General features: G+C 37.5%; 1 protein-coding gene across 1 annotated transcript in view; it reads right to left on the bottom strand.

Annotated features, from left to right (window-relative positions):
- Window positions 1-18,858, bottom strand: part of COL4A6 (collagen type IV alpha 6 chain) — a 374,284-nt gene that overhangs the window by 59,527 nt on the left and 295,899 nt on the right. Inside the window, 2 exon segments of the mRNA XM_023758663.1 lie at window positions 1,525-1,560; window positions 3,225-3,293. Coding sequence (XP_023614431.1) covers window positions 1,525-1,560; window positions 3,225-3,293 — 105 coding nt within the window.

Below are 18,858 nucleotides of genomic sequence, written 5' to 3'. Positions count from 1 at the left end.
GTTACGGGGTGATCAGGCAGGCAAGCAGGAGAGCAGTTGTGGAGCCAGCAGTTCTGGATTGTGAGAGGCATGTCTGACTGCCCATTTAGGCCCACCAGGATCAGGCCTAAACGGGCAGTAGGACATCCCTCGAGGGGTCTCAGATTGGAGAGGGTGCAGGCTGGGCTGAGGGACACACTGCCCCCCATGCATGAATTTTGTGCACAGGCCTCTACTCAGCCACCAAACTCCCCTCTTCAAATCTACATGGTTTATTTATCATGCCTGTGTATGTACATAAACATTGTACCTCTGCAGGTAGGGAAATGATTTCTAAGAGAAGCTATGCAGCAAATACAGTTATTCTACAAATTTAGTTAACACACCACCTAAACCAGTTGTTTAGCTGTAGGGAAGTGGATGTCCTTGGTCCTTACTCGTTCATCTCTGTTTGCATGTGTGCTTGCATACATCCTATTTATTGCCTATCTTTTCTCACACTGCTCTCTGTTTAGAAAGCTTCCTCCCATTGCCAGCCAGTCTAAACATCATCCATACTTCTCAGAGGCTACCTTCTCTATCTTAAATATAAAGTCTTTCATGATGTATCCTTAGTTGGACAGCATCTCTTCCTTAAAACTTTTGTGGAATTCTTATGCCACATTCCTAATAGTGTTTCACATCCTGGGTCAGGGAGGGGGCAGAAACCATATCTGCATTGCCTCAGGGATCACTTGTAGAATTTTTTTGAGAGTAGGTGCTTAGTATCTGTTCTGGAATAAAGCAGAAAGGAAGAAACCCTGATATAGGCAATAAGGAAGAAAGGAGGGGCTTTTCTTAAGCCATTTCAAAGGAAAATGATGACAATGTAGAAACTCAAGGAAAACAGAAACCTCTTATTAATACAACTCACAGCTTTTCATGGACTCACTATTATTTAGAGTCCCATAAAATTTGTTTTATAAAGAACATTTTTAAAAAAATATATTTTATTGATTTTTTTCAGAGAGGAAGGGAGAGAGATAGAGAGTCAGAAACATCGATGAGAGAGAAACATCGATCAGCCGCCTCCTGCACATCCCCCACTGGGGATGTGCCCGCAACCCAGGTACATGCCCTTGACCGGAATCGAACCTGGGACCTTTCAGTCCTCAGGCTGATGCTCTATCCACTGAGCCAAACCGGTTTCAGCAAGAACAATTTTTAAAGAAGAGTGTTGTACTTTTGTTTTATTGACGACACTCTCAACACACAGGAAACACTTAGTAAATGCTTGCTGAATGAAATGCAAAATTCTGTACCAGGGAGTATGCAGTTTCCTGGTCTAAAGGTTTAAAAGCTTTCCTGCTGTGTAACTTTGAGGTGGACAGTCTGTCCCATCAGTACTTTCTCATCTGGAAAAAAGACAATAGTTTGACCCATTTTCTATGGATTTTTCTTGAGAAGGTCTACAAAGACCTTCAAACACTGAAGGGAAGAATGAAAAGGGACAATCAGTAACTGTTGACTAAACATTGAGAGCTCAACACATAAGTAACAACTTACAGTGATTCCATCTAGTCCAGGCAGCCCAGGATCCCCCTGAGAAACAGAAAAAGGCAGAAGAGTGAAGAGATTAATAAACCAAGTCTGTGGTATTTCATAGGTAACTGACCTAAAATGCTTGGGCATAAAAACGCTTTGCTGAAGCTTAGTCCTCTTCTGTCAAGGTTCTGTGTTTTAAATAATGTATGAATTGGACATATTCAACCATTTACTTTTTTCCTAAGAAAAGTCTAGAGTCTAGACTCTAAAAGGCAAATATTATAGCCTTGGTTGAACAGGATTTCATATTTTACTTGAATTAATTAATTTTTACTGTTTCTAGGAACTTATTAGAAACTGTTTTTGTGGACTGGTGATTTTCCTTCTCTTTTTGGAGGAAAGCAAGCTACGTTCCCATGTGCCCTCATCCCCAGAGAATCTATGCCCATATATATACACAATGCAAATAAGACATTTCAAGGGAGAATCAACAGAGCATATAGTCTCTGATTACATTTTAATTACTTTGCACCACCTTAAGTCACTGTATAAATCTATAATATAACCATCTTGTGGAAATTGCTGTGTTCTACTGGGTCCAAGGTCTCTTTTATTTTTGGCCAAACTATCTAATCAATGTTTGCTGTGACAATGGCCATATTTTGATACCTGCTAGTCTTACTGCACTTGGCTTATGGTAAAAAATCAGCTCTCTGCAGAACGGAAAGAACACTAACTGGCTGTGTGACTCTGAGCAAGTCACATAGCCTCAGTATATCTCAGCTTTTCTATCTGTAAAATGAGCAACATGAATCTAACAATCATGAGGTCTTTCCCAACTCTTACATTCTATCTTCTGCTGTGGCATCTATAGACAAGAGTTCGAATACTGTGCCTTTGTTAGTTCTCATCCAACCACCCCCATCATCCATTCCAAAGTGACTTCCAATGTTCTAATGTTCGAGGTTCTGTGTGTAGATGGAAGGCAGAAAGGTGCCATCCTCAGCTGAATGTGCTTGGATGCACCTTCCTCTCATGTTGGACACATAGATTTTGATTTTCTAGCAAGAAAATGATGGGCTTCTTTACCACTCTTTAAGGGAAATAGGGTCAATCATTTGGCAACAGAGTTTATTGAGGGCCCATAGGATACCAGGCAGTATAAACCAAGAATTCAGTCACAAGAATACAGAAGGTTTTTATCAATGAAGAGAGGAAAGTTTCTAACCAGCTTCAGAGTTGATGGGAAATTTTTGCAGACAGCCAGGGTCCCAGCTAAGGGTGATGGGCCTGGGTTCAGGGACAGAAAAGGGCAGGGCCAGGATCCTGGGCTGGTGGCCATGCTGAGATGGGCAGAGACATACATGGCTTCAAACCAAGGTATGCAGACATCAAGGATTCTAGAGCAGACAAAAGGTATCTGCCTCCAGGAAATGTCTCAGCTTGTCAAAGAAAATGATATGCATGCAAACTGTTTGCTGATCTGTCTCTTATTTTTGGTCTAGATACTATAAAGCAAATATCTTTGACAGTATGGTTACAAACATTTCTGTCAGTGTTTGTACCACAAAATGCTCAGGGTCCTTTTTAAATACAGCTTGGTCTGCATCTTAAATAGAGACACAGATGCTAGTTCTGGAAATGTTTTTATTGGATCTGGGGCCCAATCTGGGGGAGCTCAGCTTATAGCCTACTCAGCTGTCTGCTTCAGAGGCTCTTACCTTCATTCCTTTGAAACTACCTTGGGTATGGACAGGTTCACCTTTAGATCCTTTCTGACCAGGAAGCCCCTGAGTAAAATCAGAAAAAAATCTTGTGAAAAGATACACACACAGAGTTTTGTTAATAGTATGAACTGATCAGATAGAGGATGAAACAGTAAGAGGCTGAAATTATATGGATTATTCTGTGGCAGAATTGGCTATGCTAAGGGCCAAAGTACATCCCCAGAACAGCTGTTGTGTCTCAAAATCATATGCCCACTCCCCCAATTCCAAAATCTCTAAAGGGATTAGAAAGGAGGAGACTTTGAATCTATTCAGAGCAGTCAACTTTTTCTGTAAAGAGCTAGATAGTAAATAATTTAGGCTTTGCAGGCCATATCTGGGCTCTGTCCCATATAGTTTATCTTTATTTTTACAATCTTTTAAAAATTTAAAAAGAAGCCACAGGTCAAGGGTCATATTAGCCAGTTTGCTGACCCCTGGTCTAAGAGATATCTACAAAACTATCTCCATTTTGTGCTGCTACACACAACTTCAACACCTGTCCAAGAAGCCAGTGTGTCTCACTACCACAGAAAACAATTCAAAGTATGCCCAACCCATCTATCAACCAGAAATGTACTGCCTCATTGGCAGATGCCAGCTAACGTCGGCTAGATGTTGTCCTGTTGGGGAAAGTCAATGTCCCCATACTTAATGGGAAGTCAGGATTAGTATTGGGGGTAAGGTTAAATTTTGGGTACTGAAGCATTGATTGAATGATGATTTTTTGAGCTCAAAACTACAGTTATATTAAAAGAACAATGTGGTCCCAAAAGCACAAACAAGTTTCTTTCCTGACACTTCCTGTTTCCCCTTATACTTGTGGCCACTACTTTCATCAAAGAAATATCAAATAATATCCACTCAGGATTCAGCAGGTTATTAAGGTTCTGTTTAGTAAAATACATGTCCAAGCTCCTATTTAGGCTGAAAGGGAGGTTTGGGGACAGGATTAGGTTTTACCTTTTTCCTTTGACTCTCAGATGTTCATTACCTCAAGATTTCCTACTGTTGGGGGTAGCACTTCCTTTATTTCCTGGATATTCACTTTCCTAACACATATGTGATTTGCTCTCTTCTCCTGTTGCCATGGCAGTGTTTGAAGAACTTTTGACATAAACAGCTCATACTATGTTGGTAATACAACCCCCCTCCCCAATCGCTGCATATTGGTTTGATCCTTAGATGTCTAGGTTCTTTATGACAATCTGGGGCTTGTACTTTGTATGTATGTCTCACTTTCATATTTTATTATTTTATTTTATTAATTTTATTTTTCCTATCACCATTTATTCCCCCTATAATCTCTTCCATCTGCCCACACTCCTTCCCTCCATACTAGGTGTATCGGTTAATAATGTAGATTTTGTAATCAAAGAAAACACAATAACTTCAAGAGAAACATCAAAAGTGCTTTATTCAAAATAATGTCCATCGCTAGCTACACATTTCTCCCATCTTTCAGTTAATTTGTGGATACCGTCCCAAAAGAACTTTTCTTGTTTTGAGGCAAACCATTCAGAGACCCAATTTTCCAATTCTTCATATGTTTTGCAGTGCTGCTCAGAAAGTGCGTGTGCCATCGATCGAAACAAGTGGTAATCTGAAGGAGCAAGGTCTGGTGAATACAGCAGGTGGGTTAATACTTCCCAGGCAAGATCTTTTAACATGTCTTTAACTGGTTTTGAAGTGTGTGATGGTGTGTCAACATAAAGCAAAATTACTTTGCCGTGTCTTCTGGCCTATTCTGATCGTTTCATGATCAAAGCATGGTTCAAATTAATTATTTGTTGTCGGTAGTGATCAGTATTAACGGTTTCACCTGGTTTTAGAAGCTCATAATACACCACACCTTCCTGATCCCACCAAACTCAGAGCATTGTCTCCTTTCCGAAGCAATTTGGCCTTGTAGTCGATGCTGATGGTTGACCTGAATCAACCCATTATTTTGTGCATTTGGTATTCTCAAAATAAATCCACTTTTCATCGCCATTCAAAATTCGATGCCAAAAAGAATTTCATAAACTGATGAACAAAAATAGATACAGAGGCAGAGCAGCAGCGAACAGACTGTCAAACTACAGTGGGAAGGCCAGGGAGGGTTGTGGGGAGGGGCGCGGTAAGAGATCAACCGAAGGACTTGTATGCATGCATATAAGCATAACCAATGGACACAAGACACTGGGGGGTAGGGGAGGCCGGGGGAAGGTCAAGGGGGAAAAAAGGAGACATATGTACTACTCTTTGTAATACTTTAAGTAATAAAACAAAATTAAAAAAAAAGACTTTCTTTCGTGCTGCTGAAGCAACATTTTACTGATGACTTTTCAGTTTTCCATTTGTCTTTCGTTCAGTTGATGTGGCAGCCATTTTCCTTCCTTTAAAATCTTTCCCATTGCTTGTAATGATCAGAAATTGTTTGCTGAGCAACGTTTAATTTTTCTGCAAGTTATTTTTGAGTTTGACATGAATCTTCATCCAATAATGCTTGTAATTGTTGGTCTTAAAACTTTTTCGGTTGACCTGGACGTTCTTTGTCTTTCACATCAAAACCATCACTTTCAAAGCATTTAAACCAGTGTTCACAAGTATCTTGAGATGGAGCATGTTCACCATAAGCTTCCCGAAGTATTCAGCAGCACTTTTCTTCAAAATAAAGTAATGAATTAAAACTTTCTGCAAATGCTTTTTTGGCACGAAATTCAACATTTTTAAGCAAAAAAATATCTATGATGTTAACACCTTCAGCAAATTTGACATAGGAAGTTTTGAAGCTTGCTGTCAATACAACAAAATAGCATACATATCAAATCACATATATATCAACATTTATGTAACTCCATCTAGTTAAAAAAATCCTCATTATTAACCAGTACACCTAGTAATCACCACACTGTTGTTCCTGTCCATGAGTTCTTCCTCTTTTTTCTTTTTTTACTCAATCCCTCCCACAACACTCTCCCCCACCAGAGCTGTTTGCCTGCTCTCTATCTCTAAATCTGTCTCTATTTTGCTTGTTAGTTCAGTCTGTTCATTAAATTCCACATATGAGTGAAATTGCATGGTACTTAACTTTCTCTGAATGACTTATTTCACTTAGCATAATGTTCTCCAGGTCCATCCATGCTATCACAAAGGGAGATATATCCTTTTTATAGTCGAGTAGTGTTCTATTGTGTAAATGTACCATCGATGTTTTATTTACTCATACTGATGGACACTTGGGCTACTTTAAAATCTTGGTTATTGTAAATAATGCTGTAATGAACATAGGGGTGCATATATTCTTTCAAATTAGTGTTTCAAGCTTTTTCAGATATATTCCCAAAAGTGGAATTTCGGGTCAGAAGGCAGTTCCATTTTTAATTATTTGAGGTAACTCCATACTGCTTTCCACAGTGGCTCCATCAGTCTGCAGACCTACCAACAGTACATAAGGGTTCCCTTTTCTCCACATCCTCGCCAACACTTGTTGATTTATTGATGATAGCCATTCTGACAGGTATGAGGTGATATCTCATTGTGGTTTTAATTTGCATCTCTCTGATGATTAGTGGTGTTGAGCATCTTTTCATATGTCTATTGGTCATCTGTACATCCCCTTTGGAGAAGTGTCTATTTAGGTCCTTTGCCCATTTTTTAACTGGATTTTTGTGGGTTTTTTTTTTTGGTGTTCAGTTTTATAAGTTCTTTATAAATTTTGGATATTAACCCTTATCAGATGTATTGGTGGATATATTGTCCCCTTTAGTGGGTTGTCTTTTCATTTTGTTGATGATTTCCTTTGCTGTACAAAAACATTTTAGTTTGATGTAGTACCATTTGTCTATTTTTTCTTTTGTTGTCCTCACCCAAGGAGATATATCCAAAAAATATTGCTATGAGAAATGTCTGAGATTTTACTGCCTATGTTTTTAAAAATATGTTATTGATTTTTTACAGAGAGGAAGGGAGAGGGATAGAGAGTTAGAAACATCAATGAGAAAGACCGATCAGCTGCCTCCTGCACACCTCTTACTGGGGATGTGCCTGCAACCAAGGCACATGCCCTTGACTGGAACTAAACCTGGGACCCTTCAGTCCGTAGGTCGATGCTCTATCCACTGATCCAAACCAGTTAGGGCATTTTCTGCCTATGTTTTCTTCTAGGATTTTTATGGTTTCGAGTCTAAGTCTTTAACTTAAGTCTTTAATCCATTTTGAGTTTATTCTTGTGTCTGGTATAAGAAGTGATATAGTTTAATTTTTTTCTTTTGCATGCATCTCCAATTTTCCCAACACCATTTGTTAAATAGACTATCTTTAGCCCATTATATGTTTTTTCCTCCTTTGTCAAATATTAATTGACTATAAAGGAGTGGGCTTATTTGGGGGCTCTCTATTCTGTTCCATTCATCTATATATCTGTCTTTATGCCACTACCATGCTATTATTATTATTATTAATTATTATTATTATATTATTATAACGTGATGCCTCCCACTTTGTTTTTCTTACTCAAAATCACTGTTGCTATTCAGGATCTTTTGTGGTTCCATATATATATTCTTGGAATATTTGTTCTAGTTCTGTGAAATACTTGATTGGTATCTTGATAGGAATTGCATTGAATCTGTAGACTACTTTGGGTAGTATGGACATTTTAATGATTTTAATGATTTTAATACTATCTATCAATGAACACCGTATATGTTTCCACTTATTTGTATCTTCTTCAATTTATTTCTTCAGTGCCTTAAAATTTTCTGAGTACAGGTTCTTTACTTTCTTTATTTCTAGGTATTTTATTCTTTTTAAAGCAGTTGTGAATCAGATTGTCTTCTTAATTTCCTTTTCTGATAGTTAATTATTAATTCATGAAAATGCAACAGATTTCTGGATATTTATTTGTATCCTACTACTTTACTGATTCATTTATCAGTTCTAGTAGTTTTTGGTGAAATCTTTAGAGTTCAGTATCAAGTCATCTGCAAATAGTAACAGTTTTACTTCTTCCTTTTCAATTTGGATGCCTTTTATTTCTTGTTATTGTCTAAATGCTGTGGCTAGAACTTCCAGTGCTATGTTGAATAAGAGTGGTAAAAGTGGACATCTCTGTCTTGTTCCTGATCTTATAAGGGAATGCTTGTAGTTTTTCCCCATTGAGTATAATGTTGGCTGTGGGGTTGCCATATATGGTCTTTATAAAGTTGAGGTATGTTCCCTCTATTCCAAATTTTCTGAGACTTTTTTTTATCATAAATGGGTGCAGGATCTTATATAATTCTTTTTCTGCCTCTATTGGTATGAGCATGTGGTTTTTATTCTTCATTTTGTTTCTGTGGTGTATCACATTTATTGTTTTGCGGATATTGTACCAACCTTGCATCCCCAGAATAAGTCTCACTTGATCATGGTATATGATCTTTTCAATGTATTGATGGATTAGGTTTGCTAATATTTTGTTGAGAATTTTAGCCTCTATGTTCATCAGGGATATTCGCGTATAATTTTCTTTCTTTGTCATGTCTTTATCTGATTTTGGAATTAGGATAATGTTGTCATAAAATGAGCGTGGGAGTCTTACGTCCTCTTGAATTCTTCGGAATAGTTTGAGAACGATAGGTGTTAGTTTTCTTTGAATGTTTGGTAAAATTCACCTGTAAGCCATCCAGTCCAGGGCTTTAGTTTGTTGGGAGTTTTCTGATTACTGCTTTAATTTCACTAGTTGCAATCTGTTTACTAGTATTCAGAGCCTCCGATTCTTCTTCATTTAGTTTTGGAAAATTGTATGTTTCTAGGAATTTATCCATTTTTTGCAGATTGTCCAATTTGTTGGTAGTTGTTCATAATATTTTCTTACAATACTTTGTATTTTTTGGTGTCAGTTGTTACTTCTCTTTGGTTTCTGATGTTATTTATTTGGGCCCTCCCTCCTTTTTTCTAGATGAGTCTGGTTAAACGTTTGTCAATCTTGCTTACATTCTCAAAGAATCAGCTCCTGGTTTCATTGATTTTGGGGGGATATTTTTAAGACTCTCATTTATTTCTGTGCTTATCTTTATTATTTCCATCCTTCTACTCAGTCTGGGTTTTGTTTGCTGCTCTTTCTCAAGTTCCTTTAAGTGTAAAGTTAGAATGTTTATTTGAACTTTTTCTTGTTTCTTGAAATAGGCCTGTAATGCTATAACTTTACCTCTCAGAACTGATTTACCTCTCAGAACTGATTTCCCTAAGTCCTATGGACTTTGGGTAGCTATTTTTTTAATTTTCATTTGTTAACCCATTTATTATTTACTAACATGTTATTTAGCCTCCATGTCTTTGTGTGTTTTTCAGTTTTCTTCTTGTGATTGTGTTCAAGGCTGTTTGTATTCATGAGTTTCAGTTTTATATCCCACATATGAGTGAAATCATATGGTTCTTATCTTTTTCTAACTAATTTATTTCACTTAGCATAATGTTCTGAAGGTCCATCGATGTTGTTGCAAATGGCACTATTACATACTTACTTATGGCTGAGTAGTATTCTGTTGTGTATATGTAGCACATCTTCTTTATCTAGTCCTCTGTAGCAGGACATGTTGGTTGTTTCCATGTCTTGGCCACAGTGAATAATGCTGCAATGAACATCGGGTTGCATATATCTTTGGGATACATGTTTTTGAGTTTTTTGGGTATATACCCAGGACAAGGATTGCTGGGTCATAGGTAACTCTATTCTTAATTTTTTGAGGAACTTCAGACTGATTTCCAGACTGGTTATACCAGTCTACATTCCCACTCACAGTAAATGAAGGTTCCCTTTTCTCCACAACCTCTCCAACACTTCTTATTGTGTGTCTTGTTGATAATAGCCACTCTAACAGGTGTGGCGTGGTATCTCGTTGTAGTTTTGATTTCTCTAATTGCTAGTGAGGTTGCACATCTTTTCATATATCTATTGACTGTTTATATGTCTTTTGGGAAGAGGTGTATTTTCAGGTCCTCTACCCACTTTCTGATTGGGTTGTTTGTTTGGTATTGAGTTTTATGAGTTCTTTATATATTTTGGAAATTAAACCTTTGTCAGAACTATTATTTGCAAATATCATCTCCTATCTCGTTGGTTGCCTCTTTGTTTTGTTATCAGTTTCTTTTGCTGTGGAGAAGCTTTTTAGTTTTATATAATCTCATTCATTTATTTTTGCTTATTACTTTCCTTACCTTTGGGGTCAAATTCACAAAATGTTCTCTATGACCAAGTTTCATAAATTTGGTACCTATATTTTCTTCTATGTAACTTACTGTATTGGGTCTTATATTTAGGTATTTGATCCATTTTGAATTAATTTTTGTACATGAAGATAAACTATAATCCAGTTTCATTCTTTTGCATATGGCTTTCCAGTTTTCCCAGCACCATTTATTGGAGATACTATCTATACTCCCTTATATGTTTATGGCTCCTTGGGCAAAAATTATGGGTCCACATTAACATGGTTTTATAGCTGGGCTCTATATTCTGTTCCATTGATCTGTGTGTCTGTTTCTCTGTGAATAGCATATTATTTTGATTATCATAGCTCTGTAGTATAATTTGAAGTCAGGTAGTGTGATACCTCCAGCTTCATTCTTTATTTTTTATGATGATTTTTTGTGCTATTTCTTTAAAAAATGAATTGAGATTTTGATGGGGATTGCATTAAATCTGTATATTGCTTTGGGTAAAATGGCCATTTTAACTATGTTGATTTTTCTAATCCATGAGCATGGGATATTTTTCCATTTTGTTGTGTCTTTTTCAATCTCTTTAAATAATGCTTTGTAATTCTCAGTATATAGGTCTTTCATGTTCTTTGTTATGTTTGTTCCTAGGTATTTTATTCTTTTGGTTGCAATTGAAAAATAAATTGTTGTGTGTTTATTTCATGTCTTTTTATCAAGTTTTGTTGTTAGCGTACAGGAAGGCAATGGATTTTTGTACACTGATTTTGTATCCTGCAACTTGACTGTATTTAAGTATTGTTTCTAATAGTTTTGTGGTGGATCTTTAGGGTCTTCTATGTATATAATCATGTCATCCATAAAAAGTGACAGTTTTACTTCTTCCTTTCCAATTAGGATGCCTTTTATTTCTTTTTCTTGCCTTATTGCTCTGGCTAGGACTTCTAGCACTACGTTGAATATGAGTGGTGAGAGTGGACATCCTTGTCTTGTTCTTGATCTTAGAGGAAAAGCTTTCAATTTTTCACCTTCAAGTATGATATTAGATGAGGATTTATCATATATGGCCTTTATTATGTTGAGGTACATTCCTTCTATTCCTATTTTTTATTGAGTGTTTTAATCATAAGTGGATGTTGTATCCTATGAAATCCTTTTTCTGCATCTATTTTTAAGATTATATGTTTTTTATCCTTCTTTTAATGTGATGTATTACATTGATTTATTTGTGTATGTTAAACCATCCTTGTGCCATGGAATGAACCCCACTTAATTGGAATATATATTTTTAATGTATTATTGTGTTCCACTTGCTAATATTTTGTTTAGGATTTTTGCATCTGTAGTCATCAGGTATATTGCCCTGTAGTTTCCATTTTTTGTGTTATCCTTCCCAGGTTTTGGTAAATGGGTTATATTGGCTTCATAAAATGTGTTAGGAAGTATTACCTCTTCTTCATTTTTTTGGAAAAAAATTGAGAAATAGGTTTTAAATCTTCTATAAATGTTTAGTAGAATTCACTAGCAAAGCCATCGGTCCTGGACATTTTTTGGGGGGAGGTTTTTGATGGTTGTTTCAATTTACTCAATGCTGATTGGTCTATTTAGATCTTCCAATTCTTCATGACTTAGTCTACAAATGTCATATATTTTGAGGAACTTATCCATTCCTTCTAGATTGAATTTGGTGGCATATAATCTTTCATAATATACTAGTATGATCCTTTGTATATCTGTAATATCTGTGGTGACTTCTCCAATCTCATTTATGATTTTGTTTATATGGGTCTTTTCCACTTTTTCCTTAGTGAGTTTAGCCATGGGTTTGTCAATTTTATTAATCTTTTCAAAGAACCAGCTCTATGTTTTATTAATTTTTGTATAGTCTTTTGTTCTCTATTTCATTCAATTCTGCTCTAATTTTTATTATTTCCCTTCTTCTGCTGACTTTGGTTTGCTTTTGTTATTCTTTTTCTAGTTTTTTAAAGATGTGAGTTTAGGTTGTTTACTTGGGATTTTTCTTTCTTGAGATAGGCCTGTAATGATATAAACTTCCCTATTATTAATGCTTTTGTTGCATCCCAGAAATTTTGACATGTTGTACTGTCATTATCATTTGTCTCTAAATATCTTTTGATCTCATCTTTTATTTCTTCTTTGATCCAGTCATTTTTAGTAGTATGTTGTTTAATCTCCACATATTTGTGAGTTTCTTTACTTTCATTTTGCAGTTGATTTCTAATTTCAAGGCATCATAGTCAGAGAATATTCTTGGTATAATTTTAGTTTTCTTGAATTTGTTTATGCTAGTTTTGTGACCCAACATATGGTCTATCCTTGAGAATGTTTCATGTGCATGGAGAAGAATGTACAATCTGATATTTTGGGATGAAAAGTTCTTTAAGTGTCAATTATGTTCATTTGGTCTAGTGTGTTATTTATGGCTGATATATTTTTTTAAAACATATTTTATTGATTATTCCACAGAGAGGAAGGGAGAGGGATAGAGAGTCAGAAACATCGATGAGAGAGAAACATCGATCAGCCGCCTCCTGCACCCCCCCGCCCCCACTGGGGATGTGCCCGCAACCAAGGTACATGCCCTTGACCGGAATCGAACCCGGGGCTCTTTAGTCCGCAGGCCGACGCTCTATCCACTGAGCCAAACCGGCTAGGGCATGGCTGATATATTTTTTTATTGATTTACTGTTTGGTGGTTCCAGTAGAGATGTCAATGGAGTATTAAGGTCCCCAACCATGATTGTGATTTGATGTTTCTCCCTTTAGTTCTGTGAGTAGTCGTTTTATATAATTTGGTGCTTCCTGGTTGGGTGCATATATATTAAGAAGTGTTGTGTGTGTGTGTTTTTTAATGTACTGTCCCCTTTATAATTATAAAGTGTCCATTTTTGTCTCTTGTTAACTTTATTTGTCCGATATAACTATGGCTACACCTGCTTTTCTGTGGATGGTATTTGCTTGGAGAGTCATTTTCCACCCTTTTATTTTGAATCTACCTTTGTCTTTGAAGTTTAGATGTGTCTTTTGTAGGCAGCATATGGTTGGGTTTTGTTTTCTTGATCCACTCTGTTACTCTATGCCTCTTTATTTGTGAATTTAGACCATTTACATTAAGGGTAGTTATTGATGTATGAGGATTTCCTATAGCCATTTTATCTTTTGTTTTCTGGTAGCTCTGTGCCTCCATTGGTTATTTTCCTTTGTGTTTTTGTCTGTTGTTTTTATTTGGTACTATTCCATACCTTTCTCCTCTGTTTCCTCTTTCTTTAAGCTATCTGTCCTGGTTTGGGGATTTTTGTGTGTGGTCAGCATTAGGTTTTTAAAAAATAAACTTGCATATATACAGTATGTTTTTTTCTTTTGAGTGCATCTGATCCTCACCCTCCTTTGCCAGTTCAGAAATTTTTATGGTTTTGTTGTTACAAATCCCTTTTTACACTGTAAGATTTTTGGTGACATTAATCATAGTGTTATGACCTTATGTTCTTTGTTTCAGGAAGAATAACTCCATTGAGTATTTCCTGCAATGGAGGTTTTCTGGTGATAAAATCCCTCAACTTCTGTATGTCTGGGAACGTCTTTATTTCACCTTCATTTTTAAAGGATAATTTTGCTGGATATTTTATTTGTGCCTGGTAATCTCTCTCTTTCAGATGTCTGAATATTTGGTCCCATTCCCTTCTGGATTTCAGAGTTTCTGCTGAGAAGTTGGATGAAATTCCGATGGGTTTTCCTTTGTATATCACTTCCTCCTTTTCTGGCCTGCTTTGAGAATTTTTTCTTTGTCATTAATTTTTGATAGTTTTAATATGAAGTGCCTTGGAGAGGGTTTCTTTGGATTTAGGTAACAAGGTGTTCTGTTTTCTTCTTGGATTTGAGGATCTAGTTTTTTCCATAGGTTTGGGAAGTTCTCATCCACTATTTGTTTCAATAGACCCTCCGTTCCATTCTCTCTCTCTTCCTCTTCTGTCATGACTATTATTCTAATATTGCTCTCTCAATGTCTAAAATTTTACGTATGTCTCCTTTTCCCCCAATTGACAACCCCCAGTCATTCCTGCCACTGGAAAGCCCTCATTGCCCCAGTGTCTCTGTCCATTGGTTATGCTAATATGCATGCATACAAGTCCTTTGGTTTCTCTCTAACCTCCTCCCTTCCCTACCATTTGTCTCTGTATCTATTCTTGTTCATCAAATTATGTTGATCATTATATCCCACATATGAGTGAGATCATGTGATATTTATCTTTCTTTGACTGGCTTATTTTACTAACATAATGCTCTCCAGTTCCATCCATGCTGTTGCAAATGGTAAAAGTTCCTTCTTTTTTATAGCAGCACTAGAGGCCCGGTGCACAAAATTTGTGCACTCGGGGGGTCCCTCAGTCTGGCCAATGCCCTCTTGCAGTCTGGGACCCCTAGGAGGATGTCCACCTGCTGGGGATCGGGCCTAAGCTGGCAGTCAGACATCCCTCTGGCAGCCCAGCAGCCCTCAGGGGATGTCCACTTACCAGCAGGGAGAAGACCTAAGCTGCAGTCGGACATCCTTAGTGCTGCTGAGGAGGCGGGAAAGGATCCTGCCACCACCGCTGTTCTGGCAGCCATCAGCCTGGCTTGGGGCTGAGCAGAGCTCCCCCTGTGGGAGCGCACTGACCACCAGTGGACAGCTCCTGCATTGAGCATCTGCCTTCTGGTGGTCAGTGTGTGTCATAGTGACCAGTCATTCCCAATCATTCTGCTGTTAGGGTCAATTTGCATTATTACCCTTTTATTATATAGGATAGAGGCCTGGTGCATGGGTGGGGGCCAGCTGGTTTGCTCTGAAGGGTGTCCCGAATCAGGGTGGGGGTCTCACTTGGGTGCCTGGCCAGCCTGGATGAGGGGATGATGGCTGTTTGCAGCTGGTCACACCCTCTTCAGGGTTGGGGTCCTCACTGGGGTGCCTGGTCAGTTTGGGTGAGGAGTTGAGGGCCGTTTCAGCTGGCCAAGCCCCCAGCGATGGAAGCTGCAGCTCTCTTTTTTTCTTTTTTTTTTTTAAATCTGGGATTTATTTACCTTCTATAATTGAAACTTTGTATCCTTGAGTGGAGCTCAGAGCCGGCCAGGGCGGGGGAAGCTTGGCTTCCTCCATCACCAGGGGCAACCCAAGCCTACTGCTCGCTCCAGCTCCATGGTCACGGCCGGCTGAAAGCAGGTATCTGGGGTTTATTTGTCTTCTATAATTGAAATTTTGTTGCCTTAAGTGGAGCTCAAAGCCGGCCGCGGCAGTCGGGAAGCTTGGCTTCCTCCATCACTGGGCAACCAAGCCTCCTGCGCGATCCAGCTTCATGGCTGCCGGCCGCCATCTTGGTTGGGTTAATTTGCATATAGTCGCTCTGATTGGCTGGTGGGCATGGCTTAAGGTGAAGCGAAGGTACAGTCAATTTGCATGTCTGTATTTTATTAGTGTAGATAGTATTCCATTGTGTAGATGTACCACAGTTTTTTAATCCACTCATCTGCTGGTGGGCACTTAGGCTGTTTCCAAGTCTTAGCTATTGCAAGTTGTGCTGCTATGAACATAGGGGTGCATATATCCTTTCTGATTGGTGTTTTTGGTTTCTTGGGATATAGTCCTAGAAGTGGGATTACTGAGTAAAATGGAAGTTCCATTTTCAACTATATGAGGAAACTCCATACTGTCTTCCACAGTGGCTGCACCAGTCTGCATTCCCACCAGCAGTGCACGAGGGTCCCTTTTTCTCCACATCCTCACCAGCACTTGTTGTTTGCTGATGATAGCCATTCTGATAGGTGTGAGATGGTATCTCGTTGTTTTGATTTGCATCTCTAAGATTATTAGTGACTTTGAGCATGTTTTCATATGTCTCTGGGCCTTCTGTATGTCCTCTTACAAAAAGTGTCTATTTAGGTCCTTTGCCCATTTTTTGATTGAATCATTTATCTTCCTTTTGTTAAGTTGCATGAGTTCTCTGTAAATTTTGCAGATTAAACCCTTATCAGAAATAACATTGGCAAATATGTTCTCCCAGGCAGTGGGCTTTCTTGTTGTTTTGTTGATAGTTGCTTTTGCTGTGCAGAGCTTTTTATTTTGATGTAGTCCCATTTGTTTATTTTCTCCTTAGTCTCCATTGCCCTAGGACAGTGATGGTGAACCTATGACATGCGTGTCAGAGGTGACACACGAACTCATTTTTTTTTGTTTGATTTGCCTTTGTTAAATGGCATTTAAATATATAAAATAAATATAAAAAATATAAGTCCTTGTATTACTATGGTTTCAAATATCAAAAAAATTTCTATATGTGACAGGGCACCAGAGTTAAGTTAGGGTTTTTCAAAATGCTGACACGCCGAGCTCAAAAGGTTCGCCATCACTGCCCTAGGAGCTGTGTCTGTAAAGATATTGCTACAACATATGTCTGCTATTTTTGCTGCCTATGGAGTCTTGTAGGATTTTTATCGTTTACCATCTTACATTTATGTCCTTTAGCCATTTTGAGTTTGTTTTTGTGTATGGTGTAAGTTGGTGATCTAGTTCCATTTGTTTTTTGCATGTATCTGACCAAGTTTCCCAGCACCATTTATTGAAGAGATTGTCTTGACTCCATTGTATGCTCCTGGCTCCTTTGTCAAATATTAATTGAGCATAATGGCTTGGGTCAATTTATGGGTTCTCTGTTCTGTTCCATTGGTTTATATGTTTGTTCTTATGCCAGTACCATGCAGTTTTGAGAGCTGTGGCTTGTAATATAGCTTGATATCTGGTATTGTGATCCCTCCAACTTTGTTCTTCTTTCTCAGGATTGCTGTGGCTATTTGTGGTCTTTGTTTATTCGAGATGATTTTTTGGAGAATTTGTTCTAGATCTTTGAAATATGCCATTGGTATTTTAATTGGGATTGCATTAAATCTGTAAATTCCTTTGGGTAGTATGGACATTTTAATGATGTTGATTCTACCAATACATAAATATGGTATGTTCTTCCGTTTGTTTATGTCTTCCTCTATCTCTTTTTTTCAATGTCCTATAGTTTCCAAGTATGGGTCTTTTATGTCCTTAGTTAGGTTTATTCTTAGGTATCTTAATTTTTTTGGTGCAATGGAAAATGGGATTGTTTTTAAGCTTCTCTTTCTGTGAGTTCATGAGGGGTGTATAAAAAGGCCATAGATTTCTGGATGTTAATTTTGTATCCTGCTACATTGCCAGATTCATTTATTAGGTCTAGTAGTTCTTTGATGGAGTGTTTGGGGTTTTCTATATATATTATCATGTCATCTGTGAATAAGGACAGTTTAACTTCTTCCTTTCCAATTTGGATCGCTTTTATTTCTTCATCTTGTCTGACCGCTATGTCTAGAACTTCCAGTACTATATAGAACAGAATTGGTGAAAGTGGGCATCCCTGTCTTGTTCCTGTTCTTAGGAGAAATGAGTTTAGTTTTTGCCCATTGAGTATGATGTTGGCTGTAGGTTTGTCATATAAGGCTTTTATTATGTTGAGGTATGATCCCTCAATTCCCACTTTGCTAAGAGTTTTTATCAAGAAAGGGTGTTGGATTTTGTCAAATGCTTTTTCTGCATTGATTGATATGATTATGTGATTTTTGTCTCTCAGTTTGTTTATGTGATGTATCACATTTATTGATTTGCAGATATTGTACCATCTTTGCATCCCCGGAATAAATCCCACTTGGTCATGATGTATGATCTTTCTAATGTAATGCTGAATCTGATTTGCTAGAATTTTGTTGAGGATTTTAGCATCTATGTTCATCAAGCACATTGGCCTGTAATTCTCTTTCTTTGTGGTGTCTTTATCTGGTTTTGGGATTAGGGTAATGCTGGCTTCATAGAAAGATCTTGGAAGTGTGCCTTCCTCTTGAATTTTTTGGAATAGTCTGAATAGGATAGGTTTTAGTTCTTCTTTGAATGCTTGATAGAACTCCCCTGTAAAGCTATCCAGACCAGTGCTTTTGTTTGCTGGAAGATTTTTTATCGCTTCCTCAATTTATTTGGTAATTATTGGCCTATTCAGGTTTTTTATTCTTCCAGATTGAGTTTTGGGAACTTGTATTTTTCTAAGAAAATGTCCATTTTGTCCAGGTTGTCCATTTTGTTGGAATAGAGTTGTTCATATTATTTTTTCATCATCATTTGTATTTCTGTGAGATCGGTTGTTACTTCAACTCTTTCATTTCTGATTTTCTTTAATTTGGGTCCTCTAACCTTGCTTTCTTGGTGACCCTGGCTAGATGATCATCAATCCTTGTTTATCCTTTCAAAGAACAGCTCTTGGTTTAGTTGATATTTGTATTGAGTTTTGGGCTTTATATGTCATTTATCTCTGCTCTGGATCTTTATTATTTCCTTTCCTTCTGG

The sequence above is a fragment of the Myotis lucifugus genome, unplaced genomic scaffold (assembly GCF_000147115.1).
Source record: "Myotis lucifugus unplaced genomic scaffold, Myoluc2.0 scaffold_2, whole genome shotgun sequence".
Lineage (NCBI taxonomy): Eukaryota > Metazoa > Chordata > Mammalia > Chiroptera > Vespertilionidae > Myotis > Myotis lucifugus.
Note: the sequence above shows the minus strand (reverse complement) of the source record. Positions and strands in the feature narration are given on the sequence as shown.